General features: G+C 38.9%; 1 protein-coding gene across 5 annotated transcripts in view; it reads left to right on the forward strand.

Annotated features, from left to right (window-relative positions):
* The window catches only part of DYNC2H1 (dynein cytoplasmic 2 heavy chain 1), a 355588-nt gene that overhangs the window by 140606 nt on the left and 201680 nt on the right, over positions 1–13302 (forward strand). For all 5 annotated transcript variants that reach the window (XM_005579474.5, XM_005579475.5, XM_005579476.5 and 2 more), the window contains 4 exons: positions 973–1092; positions 1661–1795; positions 3164–3307; positions 5447–5536. In XM_005579474.5, coding sequence (XP_005579531.3) covers positions 973–1092; positions 1661–1795; positions 3164–3307; positions 5447–5536 — 489 coding nt within the window. The remainder of the gene's footprint in view (positions 1–972; positions 1093–1660; positions 1796–3163; positions 3308–5446; positions 5537–13302) is intronic.

Below are 13302 nucleotides of genomic sequence, written 5' to 3' on the forward strand. Positions count from 1 at the left end.
ATTTTATTTTTATTTTTTTGAGACGGAGTCTGGCACTGTTGCCCAGGCTGGAGTGCAATGGCGCGATCTTGGCTCACTGTAACTTCTGCTTCCCGAGTTTAAGCTATTCTCCTGCCTCAGCCTCCCAAGTAGCTGGGATTACAGGCGCCCACCACCACGCCTGGCTAAATTTTTGCATTTTTAGTAGAGATGGCATTTCATCATGTTAGCCAGGCTGGTCTGGAACTCCTCACCTTGTAATTCGCCCACCTCGGCCTCCCAAAGTGCTGGGATTACAGGTGTAAGCCACTGTGCCCAACCCTTTTTATTTGTTAATGTGAATACTTACTATTAAAAAAAACTAGCTCTCGGCCGGGCGCGGTGGCTCAAGCCTGTAATCCCAGCACTTTGGGAGGCCGAGACGGGCGGATCACGAGGTCAGGAGATCGAGACCATCCTGGCTAACACCGTGAAACCCCGTCTCTACTAAAAATACAAAAAACTAGCCGGGCGAGGTGGCGGGCGCCTGTAGTCCCAGCTACTCCGGAGGCTGAGGCAGGAGAATGGCCTAAACCCGGGAGGCGGAGCTTGCAGTGAGCTGAGATCCGGCCACTGCACTCCAGCCCGGGCTACAGAGCAAGACTCCGTCTCAAAAAAAAAAAAAAAAAAAAAAAAAAAAAAAAAACTAGCTCTCATAATTTAGTATATTTAATTTAAAACTAAATATTACATATTGATATGTTAAGTAATGTACTTTCTTACAGCTTTTCTACAGTAGTTAATATTTTGCTCATCAGCTTAACTATTTGTTTTGTCTCTTTTTCATCAAATGTAATTGTTGAAGGTATCTCATATTTAATTAGAAAGAATGAAATGAGATAACATAGTATCATATTAGTAATAGTCTGTCAAACACAAGGCCTGTTTGCAGGAAGTTTTTATTTTGTTGTAAGCCTTATTGCTAGAAGTACCTTGTCTTTTTGTTTTCCCAAGCTTTTAGCTTTAACCATTCAGCATGAGAAACCTGATTTAGAAGAACAGAAAACAAAACTATTACAACAGGAAGAAGATAAGAAAATACAGCTAGCAAAGCTCGAAGAATCTCTTCTAGAGGTAAAAGTCTAGCTATTTAGGTTATTTTTTCATATTACTTTTTTAAATGAATACAAATAGTAGCATTTAGGAAAATTAATAGTATCTTCAGATATTTTTTTTCCAAAGGCATATTAGTGTATATCTTACAGTCAAAATTCTAACAATAACGAGAGTTATCTTTTGGAATACAAGATCTTAATGAGCAATGTTTAAGACAAGCAATTTTTAACTAATTTGTATTGTTTTATTATTTAATTATATGCTCATAATTTCAAGAAGCATTAAAAGCAAGAAATTATGACTAAATCTGTAACTTTAAGTAGTTTTTATTTTTAAATTGACAAAATTAATACCTTGCTATGTTTGATAATGATATAGTTTCATAAAATAATTTATTAATTCATTTAATATAAGAAGGCTATAATAAAAATAGAAAAAAACTTTAAGAGGGCTATAAAATGTTGAAATTCTTCTAAAATAATGTAAGTTGCCATAAACATCAAATGAATGACAGTTAATATGGGCTTGCTTTAATTGGTTATTTTTATATGTATAATGATGTTCATGTTGTTAACTTTCCCTACAGACACTTGCCACATCTCAAGGCAATATTTTGGAAAATAAGGATTTGATTGAGTCTTTGAATCAGACAAAAGCAAGCAGTGCACTTATTCAAGAGTCACTTAAAGAATCTTACAAACTCCAAATTTCCCTTGATCAAGTAATTATTTCCTTCTTTGTAATTTTGCATTATGTTTTCTTGAACATTTAGGTTAATATGATGGAAAATGTGGAATCAGGTCCTCAGGGGAAAGATGATGTTAAAAAGAGCTATTCGAAAACATCAGAACATTGGGTTTGATTCTAGTTATTGTAGAGAGGGAATTCAGATGTTGGCACATTGAGGATAAGGACTGTTTGTCAATATACCCTGATGTCTTCTACTGATTTCTGGCATAATGTTAGATCTAAGATAGAGCTGCAATTTTGTACTGAAATTGGAAATGAGTATATTGAAAATGAGTATTACAGAATATCTTTGCTATTCTTGGAACTTTTCTTAAGTTAAGGCAAGTTACATATACTAATTAAAAGGGTTATAAGCGCTAAGCTATAGTTATTGGCTCTTTTCATGCTTACAATGAACAGTGCTGGGTACTTTATTATACTAATGTGGACACCTGTTAGAGTCGTCTTCTCTACCTCTAGTTCCATCAGTGTTCTTATTGTCACCAATCCTATACTCAGTTCGAACTTTTCTCCACATCAGAGATAGCCTTATAGTGTTGTGCTGTCTTGTGTTACCTTAACTGATTCTCTTTAGAAATGTAAAACTGGATCATCTATTCTCTGATCACAAATATTTACCACTGTCATCTTACCCACTTTCCCCTAATACTAGTGCTCTTGGTCCTCATTAAGACCAATCTGTGGACCCCTTCTAGCTCTGTCAACTGACAGGTAGAAAGGTATTTAAAATATATTGCTACAGTCTGAATATCTGTGTGTCCTCATCACCCCCAAAATTCATATGTGGAAATCTAATCCCCAGTGTAATAGTAGTTAAGAGGTGGAGGTTTTAGAAGGTGACTAGGTCATAAGGGCAGAGCGCTCATGAGTGGGATTAGTAACCTTATAAAAGAGGGCCGAGGAAGTTTGTTAGCCCCTTCCGGCAAGTGAGAACACAGCAAGAAGCAGTTCTTTCTGTGAACCAGGAAACAAGCTCTCAACAGACACCAAATCTGTTGGCACCTTGATCTTGGACTTCCCAGCTTCCAGAACTGGGCGAAATCAATTTCTGTTATATAAAAGCAGAACCAATTTAGTGTGTTTTGTTATAGGTAGCCTTAATAGACTAAGACATATGTTGTCTGCAGTTTTATAAAAATGAAGAAGAAAAACTAGATTTTGCTATCTTTTTTAGTTAGAAACCATGATTCATTATCTTCATTTGTTTTATGTTTATGGAAAAGTAAGGTTTTTTTTTTTTTTACTTGGGTAGATATGTGCATTGTAGTCTTTAGGTGGCAGTAAAGCACTAATTCTAAGGTGTTTCCACCCTATCCCCTACTGATCTCTTGATCCATAGGAACGGGATGCATATCTCCCCCTTGCTGAGAGTGCCAGCAAGATGTACTTCATTATTTCTGATTTGTCCAAAATTAATAACATGTACCGTTTTAGTTTGGCTGCTTTTCTCCGACTTTTCCAACGAGCTCTACAAAACAAACAGGTAAGCTGTTGGTTACCCTGTACCTGACATTGAATTACAGGGATCACTTTACTAGGGAGAGTACTTAATAAAAATTATTAAGCAAACTTTCATAGAATTATGTTCCAAAAGACCACATGTAACACTTTTAAGCTATATAAAGAAATTAGTTACTTAATTTCTTTTTATATTGTTAACAAGGTGTCCCAATGTGACAGTCTTTTTAATGAAAACAGTTTATGTTCTGAGTGTAAATGAATAAGTAATAATCATTTTTAAAACCCAGTGATTCTGAAAGGTATAAAAATAAGAATTATCCCCATAATATCATTACCTGGGGAAAAAACATTTAACATTTTATTATATGTCCTTGTTGTTTAAGGCCATAACTTTCCAGATAATGGGGATACAAGTGTCCACTGCCTTATCAAGCATGTATTCTAATGGAGACAAGGATGTATTAAAGGGTAACAAATTGTTTTAACTAAAAGATACAATACTGTGCTTTTAAAAGTGTATTAGTGTATTATGGACAACTTTCCTATCAGTGAATATAAACTTAATGTTTTTAAGAGATGGTGAGGCTATACCATACTTTATTTAACCATCTCCTATATATGCACATTGTTCTATTTATTTCTGTTGAGTATCGTATTAATCCCAAACTCGGCTGGTTAAAACCATTTTCTTATGCTTATTGATTCTGTTGGAAATGTAGTCAGGACTCAGCAGGGATGACTTTGTTTGTTTCACAATGTCTAGGACCTCAGCGGGGAGGACTTGAGAATTGAGGGGCTAAGGCAGGTGCTTCACTTGCCCGTCTGATGCTGTGGGTGGGAGGACTTGATGACAGGACTGCCAACTGCAGCACCTCTGCAGGAGGCTTGGCTTTTTACCAGCACTGAGTAGATGGATGGACTTCTTATTTTTTAGCTCAGGGCACTAACTGTGTATTTCAGTGAATAAGGCTAAAACTGAATAGCCTTTTAAAACACAGCCTTAGGTCTGTGTCATTTCTGCTGTATTGTATTGGCTGAAGCAGTCACAAATCTATGTAGAGTACAAAACTTTCTTTCTGTTGTTTAGAAAATCTACTGGATCTTGTAGGTACAGTACTGTGTCTTATTATAGAGTGACTTTTAGGAATTCCAAGTCTCAGTTTCACATGTGATCTTTGTTAACATATAGTGAAATGAATACAAGTATTTGCTATCTAAAGTAATGATTAGTTGTCTTGGTTAGAACATACTACTACAAGGCTAGAAGCCTAGGATTAATGCATCTGAGTTCCAGTTCATAATGCTTTCTTTAAACCAACTTCACACATTTCTCTGCTGATCCTGGATGTATTTTTCTAAGCCATTAAAATTGTTTTACTAGGTTTTTTCTTGGTATTAATTTATAAATCATAAGGATGCAAGCATATTTAGTCCAATTATTAGACCAGAATTGATCTTTGCAAGACATGTATTCTCCAAATGCTCTCTGAGATATAAAACTTACATCACACTAAGGGAAAAGGACAGGTTGAACAACCTTCCCTTCCTGCATTTCTATACCAAACAATTTTTCCTTAATCAAAGGAAATAGACACTAATAACATGTTTTTCAATTATTACAATCTTGCAAAATGGAATTATTATATCAGATCAAAAACTAAAATTGTATGTGAGTTTTTACAGCATCAATTTCAAAGTTATTGTTCATCCTTATTCATCCTGCAGCCCATGATTTAAGATCATTGAGGTTCCCATATTGAGAATGAGAAAATTCTTTATAAGGTATTCTTGTCATATTGTTTTAGGGTTGGATTGATAATTACAATACAAAAAATTAAAATGGCCTTAACCTAGATTGATGTAGATAGTATTTTTAATGCCAATAGGAATCAAAGTGATATGGTAAAATTCAACTTACATTGCATTATTGGGAATTGATTGTAATTTTCATTTGTTGAAAGCTTTAACTCTATACATTAAAGGTATGTTTTTTTTTATATATTATATTAGTGTACAAGTTTAAAGCACTTGTTTAGTCCCTTGAATTTGATGGTAAAAGATACTTATTTCAGAATCAGCTATGAATCTGGAGGAACAATTTATAGAAGTACTTTTTAAATGTTTATAAATTTTCTAATGAATTTCCAATTGTAATCTACAGGATTCTGAAAATACAGAACAGAGAATCCAGTCACTTATCAGCTCATTAAAACATATGGTATATGAATATATATGTCGTTGTCTATTTAAGGTAAGAAGCATCATATTTTTCAAATATAAAATGCTACTTGTTCTGTGATTTAACATAATATTTATAGTTATAGTATAATTCTTTCCCTACTGGAAAGGTATTAAAAATGGTATTTCTCGTATTTTTCCAGAAAATTTAACTGGAATGTCTTATAGCATTCTTGGTTGTAGTGGGGAAAAAAGTGACAAATGAAGAGGGGAGAGCAAACACTGGGTTAGCTGACTTAGTTCTAAACATTCCAGTGGTCACCAAAAGAGATAATGACAGTGGATTATGTAGCTCATTATATAGCTAGACTTTCTCATCCTCAGCAACTGACATTTTGGGCTACATAATTCTTTGTTGTGTGGGATGTTGTTCTGTGCATTTTAGGATGTTTAGCAGCATCTTTGCCTTCCAGCACTCCCTCCCATCAATTGTGAGAATAAAAAATGTCTGTGGACATTGTCCAATGTCTCTGGGGTTGAGGAACAAAATTATTTTGCATTGTTAGCATTAGGAAGTAAACTAGTGTTTGAGCCTGAGTTATGAAAGAAGTTTTTTACAGAAGTTTTCATATTACGTGTGTTCCAGAAGAGAACACACATCGGACAGTATTTTAGAGATTTTAGATATTAGAAAACACAGAGGCCTTTTTTTACTTAGAATTTTTGTTGTTGTTGTTGTTGTTTTGTTTTTTTTGAGACAGAGTCTCTCTCTGTTGCCCAGGTTGGAGTACAGTGGCGAAGTCTTGGCTCACTGCCAGCTCTGCCTCATGGGTTCAAGCCATTCTCCTGCGTCAGCCTCCCAAGTAGCTGGAACTACTGGCATGCACCAACCATGCCTGGCTAACTTTTGTATTTTTAGAAGAGAGAGGGATTCACCATGTTGGTCAGTTCGAGACCATGTCTTGAACTCCTGGCCTCATGTGATCTGCCCTCCTCAGCCTCCCAAAGTGCTGGGATTACAGATATGAACTGCCACACCCGGCCAGGATTTTTTTTTTTTTTAAAATAGCAATCTTTGGGTATAGCTTAAGACATAATGTTGAAGAAGAGCTTTGTAAAAGCAATTAATTGAGAGAGAGAATTATTATGGTTCAATTATATAGGCTTCTTAGAAAGTGTTGAAAAATATACAGTTAATATATTTTTAGAACAGGATAGTAATTTTTGTGATTTTGTTGAGGATCTTTATTTGAGATACAGACTAAATCCTTCAGAAGCTGTCTGGGCAGGGCATCTCTGAAAGAAAGGCAATACCTCCAGTCAGGAGCTTGTAGATAAAACTCCCATCTCCCTGGGACAGAGCACCTGGGGGAAGGGGCGGCTGTGAATGCAACATCAGCCAACTTAAAGGTTCCTGCCTGCTGGCTCTGAAGAGAGCAGCGGATCTCCTAACACCACGCTTGAGCTCTGCTAAGGGACAGACTATCTTCTCAAGTGGGTCCCTGACCCCCGTGCCTCCTGACTAGAAGACGCCTCCCAGCAGGGGTCGACAGACATCTCATACAGGAGCACTCCAGCTGGTATCTGGCAGGGGCGCCTCTAGGACGAAGCTTCCAGAGGAAAGGAGAGGCAGCAATCTTTGCTGTTCTGCCGCCTCTGCTGGTGATACCCAGGCAAACAGGGTCAGGAGTGGACCTCCTGCAAAGTCCAGGAGACCTGCAGCAGAGGGACTTGACTGTTAGAAGGAAAACTAACAAACAGAAAGGAATAGCATCAACATCAACAAAAAGGACATCTACACAAAAACCCATCCAAAGGTCACCAAGATCAAACACTAAAGGTAGATAAATCCACGAAGATGAGGAAAAACTAGCGCAAAAAGGCTGAAAATTGCAAAAACCAGAATGCCTCTTTTTCTCCAAAGGATCACAACTACTTGCCAGCAAGGGAACAAAACTGGACAGGGAATGAGTCTGACGAATTGACAGAAGTAGGCTTCAGAAGGTGGATAATAACAGACTCCTCCGAGCTAAAGGAGCATGTTCTAACCCAATGCAAGGAAGCCGAGAACCTTGAAAAAAGTTTAGAGGAATGGCTAACTAGAATAACCAGTTTAGAGAAGAACATAAATGACCTGATGGAGCTGAAAAACATAGCACAAGAACTTCATGAAGCATACACAAGTATCAATAGCTAAATTGATTAAGCGGAAGAAAGGATATCAGAGATTGAAGATCAACTTAATGAAATAAAGCACGAAGACAAGATTAGAGAAAAAAGAATGAAAAGGAACAAATAAAGCCTCCAAAAATTATGGGACTATTTGAAAAGACTAAATCTGCGTTTGATTGGTGTACCTGAAAGTGACAGGGAGAATGGAACCAAGTTAGAAAAAATACTTCTCGGGATATTATCCAGGAGAACTTCCCCAGCCTAGCAAAACAGGCTAACATTCAAATTCAGGAAGTACAGAGAGCATCACAAAGATATTCCTCAAGAAGAGCAACCCCAAGACACATAATCATCAGATTCACCAAGGTTGAAATGAAGGAAAAAATGTTAAGAGCAGCCAGAGAGAAAGGTTAGGTTACCCACGAAGGGAAGCCCATCAGACTAACAGTGGATCTCTCTTCAGAAACCCTACAAGCCAGAAGAGAGTGGGGGCCAATATTCAACATTCTTAAAGAAAAGAATTTTCAAACCAGAATTTCATAGCTAGCCAAATTAAGCTTCTTAAGTGAAGGAGAAATAAGATATTTTACAGACAAGCAAATGCTGAGAAATTTTGTCACCACCAGGCTTGCCTTACAAGAGCTCCTGAAGGAAGCACTAAATATGGAAAGGAAAAATCAGGTCCAGCTACTGCAAAAACATACCAAATTGTAAAGACCATCAACACTATGAAGAAACTGCATCAACTAATGGGCAAAATAACCAGTTAGCATCATAGTGACAGGATCAAATTCACACATAACAATATTAACCTTAAATGTAAATGAGCTAAATGCCCCAATTAAAAGACACAGACTGGCAAATAGGATAGAGGCAACACCCATCGGAGTGCTGTATTCAGGAGATCCATCTCACGTGCGAAGATACACATAGGCCCAAAATAAAGGGATGGAGGAATATTTACCAAGCAAATGGAAAGCAAAAAAAAAAAAAAAAAAAAAAAAGCAGGGATTGCAATCCTAGTCTCTGATAAAATAGACTTTAAATTAACAAAGATCAAAAAAGACAAGAGGATTGCATATGGTAAAGGGATCAATGCAACAAGAAGAGCTAACTATGCTAAATATATATGCACCCAGTACAGAAGCACCCAGATTCATAAAGCAAGATCTTAGAGACTTACAAAGAGAATTAGACTCCCACACAATAATAGTGGGATAGTTTAACACCCCACTGTCGATATTAGAAAGATCAATGAGACAGAAAATTAACAAGGATATTCAGGAGTTGAACTCAGCTCTGGACCAAGCAGACCTAACTCCACGCCATCTACAGAACTCTCCACTCCAAATCAACAGAATATACATTTTTCTCAGTACCACATCACACTTATTCTAAAATTGACCACATAATTGGAAGTAAAACACTCCTCAGTAAATGGAAAATAACAGAAATCATAACAAATAGTGTGTCACAACACAGTGCACTCAAATTAGAACTAAGGATTGAGAAACTCACTCAAAACTGCACAACTACATGGAAACTGAACAACCTGCTCCAGAATGCCTAGTGGGTAAATAGCAAAATTAAGGCAGAAATAAATAAGTTCTTTGAAACCAATAAGAACAAAGACACAACGTACCAGAATCTCTGGTACACAGCTAAAGTAGTGTTTAGAGGGAAAGTTATAGCACTAAATGCCCACAGGAGAAAGTGGGAAAGATCTAAAATCGACCCGCTAACGTCACAATTAAAAGAACTAGAGAAGCAAGAGCAAACACATTCAAAAGCTAGTAGAAGACAAGAAACAGCTATCAGAGCAGAACTGAAGGAGATAGAGACACGAAAAACTCTTCAAAAAAATCAATGAATCCAGGAACTTGTTTTATGAAAAGATCAACAAAATAGACCACTAGTAAGACTAATAAAAAAGAAAAGAGAGAAGAATCAAATAGGTGCAATAAAAAATGATAAAGGGAATATCACCACTGATCCACAGAAATACAACCTACCATCAGAGAATACTGTAAACACCTCTACACAAATAAACTAAAAAATCTGGAAGAAATGGATAAATTCCTGGACACATACACCCTCCCAAGCCTAAACCAGGCAGAGATCGAATCCCTGAATAGACCGATAACAGGTTCTGAAATTAGGCAGGCAGTAATTAATAGCCTACCAACCAAAAAAAGCCCAGGGTCAGGTGGATTCACAGCCAAATTCTTCCAGAGGTACAAAGAGGAGTTGGTACCCTTCCTTCTGAAACTATTCCATGCAATAGAAAAAGAGGGACCCCTACCTAACTCATTTTATGAGACCAGGATCATCATGATACCAGAACCTGGCAGAGACACAACCAAAAAAGAAAATTTCAGGCCAATATTGCTGATGAACATTGATTCAAAAATCCTTAATAAAATATTGGCAAACCGAATCCAGCAGCACATCAAAAAGCTTATCCACCACAGTCAAGTTGGCTTCATCCCTGGGATGCAAGGCTGGTTCAATATATGCAAATCAATAAACGTAATCCATGACATAAACAGGATCAATGACAAAAACCACATGATTATCTCAATAGATGCAGAAAAGGCCTCCCATAAAATTCAACACACCTTCATGCTGAAAACTCCATAAACTATGTATTGATGGAATGTATCTCAAAATAATAAGAACTATTTATGACAAACCCACAGCCAATATCATACTGAATGTAAATCAATATCAGTATCATACTGAATGGGCAAAAGCTGGAAGCATTCCCTTTGAAAACTGGCACAAGACAAGGATGCCCTCTCTCACAACTCCTATTCAACATAGTACTGGAAGTTCTGGCTAGGGCAAAGAGGCAAGAGAAAGAAATAAAGCGTATTCAAATAGGAAGAGAGAAAGTCAAATTGTCTCTGTTTGGAGATGACATGATTGTATATTTAGAAAACCCCATCGTCTCAGCCCAAAAGCTCCTTAAGCTAATAAGCTACTTCAGCAAAGTCTCAGGATACAAAAAAAAAGGATGAATTCATGTCCTTTGCAGGGACATGGATGAAGCTGGAAACCCTCATTCTCAGCAAACTAACACAGGAACAGAAAACCAAACACCACATATTCTCATATGTAGGTAGGAGTTGAACAATGAGAACACATGGACACAGGGAGGGGAACATCACACACTGGAGCCTGTTGGGGCGTGGGGTAAAAAGTGAGTGAAACATTAGGACAAATACCTAATGCAGATAGGGCTTAAAACCTAGATGATGGGTCGATCGGTGTAGCAAACCACCATGGCACATGTATACCTATATAATACACCTGCACGTTCAGCACAAGTATCCCAGAACTTAAAATAAAATTTTTAAAAACAGAAAAAAAAGTCTTCAAGCTCTGAGATTCTTTCCTCCACTTTGTCTATTCTGCCATTAATACGTGAGATTGCATTATAAAATTCTTGTAGTAAGTTTTTCAGCTGTATCAGATCAGTTACATTCTTCTCTATACTGACTAGGTTGTCTGTCAGTCCCTGCATTGTTTTATCATGATTTTTAGCTTCCTTGGATTGCCTTTTAATGTATTCCTGTAGCTCAGTGATCTTTATTTTGAATTCTATTACCTTCTTTATCCATATTATGAATTCTATTTCTGTCGTTTCACCCATGTCAATGTGGTTGCTTGCTGGAAAGGTTATGCGGTTGTTTGGAGGAAAGAAGGCACTCTGGCGTTTTGAGCTTTCAGGTTTCTTGGGCTGGTTCTTTCTCATCTTTTTGGGCCTATCTATCTTCAGTTTCTGAGGTTGCTCACCTTTCGATGTTTCTTTTGTTTTTCCTTTTATTCTATTTAATGACATTGAATGTTTGAGGTTTAAGGTGGATTTAGTTAACTGCTTTTGTTTCTGGAAGATTTTAGTGGGCCAGCGCTCATCTCCCATATCCTGGACTGTGTGGCCTAACTCTTGGGGACTCGTATTGGGCCCCAACTTTGATCTCTGGCTCCTTGGGGTTAGGAATCCACTGTGGTTAGGAATCCACACATAGGGCATTCGGGGTGGGTGGGGTGGGAGGGGCAAGGTGCTCTGTGACCGCTGGTCGCTACCCTTGGATAGGCGGTGTTAGCCAAAGGGTTTCATAGTGCCGTTACAGTGGGATTCATCCCTGTTTGCATGTCCCAGCAGCAGTGGTAGCAGCGGCTGTGTCAGGGTACTAAATGGTACCAGAGTGCCTACCTTTCTGCTTGCATTAACCAAGGTGAGGGAGGCAGTGCAGCTGTGGAGAGGGCGTGGGAAGCCCCTGCTGGTGACTGTGCATGATCACACTGCAGGTGGTGTTGGCTCCAGGGCAGGGCCCCTGTGGGTGAAGGTGGGTGCCTTCTCTGTGCCCCTGTAAGCAGGAGTGGTCACTCAGGTCTGGGGAGAATCCTCTCTTATCTGCACTTAGTTCCACTCCAGTGGCAATCTTAGTGCAAAAGTCAGCCACTGACGGGGGTGGGGCCAGCTGGTTCTCTGTCTGCCAGGGCTCTTTTTGCAATGGCGGTGGGTGGTGGGAGGTTGGGCAGACTGCACTTTCACATGCTGGTAGGGCAAGGAAAGCAAAAGCTGGCCATGCATACATGCACCGCAAAGATGTGTGGAGTTGCTGTGGATCGTGGGGAAGCTGGAGTGTGGGGAGGGAGCGCTTGGGCTGGTGCATGGCTGTGGAGACAGCTCTGCTGGAGCTCTCTGCCAGTCAGGCACAGTCTGCCAATGCAGGTCCCCTGGGCACCTGCGGCTGCCCTGCAAGCAGGCGTGGCCAGATTGGGGCTTCCAGAGATACCAGCAGATCAAGGGGTGCTCAGGTTAAAACAGCTAGTCTAATGGGCAAGACTGCCCTGCAGAGTTCAGGACAAACAGTTCAACTTAGAGCTAAAGTCTCCAGTGGGAGCACGTTGAGCCTAGGGGAATAGCCATCCCTGGCCAGCTCTGCTGCACATACTCCGGTACCAAACCCCCTGGGCTCCACATCAGCTGGCTTGCTGCCCCTACCACTTCACTAAGCCCCTCTGCCTGCCAACTTAAGTGTCTGTGGTGGTTGAGGGGTCTTTTCCTGCCTGGGTTCCAGAGGCCTGTGGCAAGAAAAGGTTGCATCTTGCCAGTTCAATTCACCTAGTCCCTGAAGCCATTGAGGCCCAGGAACAAGTCCAAGTGTGCAATAGCTCTGGATAGGGTTCCCAGCTTTCTCCTCCTTCAACCCAGCCTCTGTGTCTTCCCTGTGTCACTCTTGGTGCTTTCCCTCTGAAGATGTTAGGGCTCGCCAGTCTTCTTGGCCCCTCAGTGGGAGTTGTTCCACCTGGTTGCATCTAGTAGGTCATCTTGCCTTCCACCCTGTATATTTTCCTTTTAAATATTTTGCACTTGACTATAATCCAAACCTCACTTTTTGGGCCTCAATTTTACCTTGTGTAAAATGGGAAATTATAAGCAAATTATCTCAAAGCCATTTTGTCACTAAAATGTTATGATCCTAATTATGAAGATAACCTTCATAGTGATAGAGTTTCATTAGTTATAGATGTCCTGTTTTGTCTAACATTGTATAATGTATTATCTCATGCAATACTTAAAACTTTTTCATTACACAAACAAAACTTTAAATTATTTTAGAGTTTCAAGCTTAATGGAACTGTATAGAAAGAAAA

This window comes from Macaca fascicularis, chromosome 14 (assembly GCF_037993035.2).
Source record: "Macaca fascicularis isolate 582-1 chromosome 14, T2T-MFA8v1.1".
Taxonomy (NCBI): Eukaryota; Metazoa; Chordata; class Mammalia; order Primates; family Cercopithecidae; genus Macaca; species Macaca fascicularis.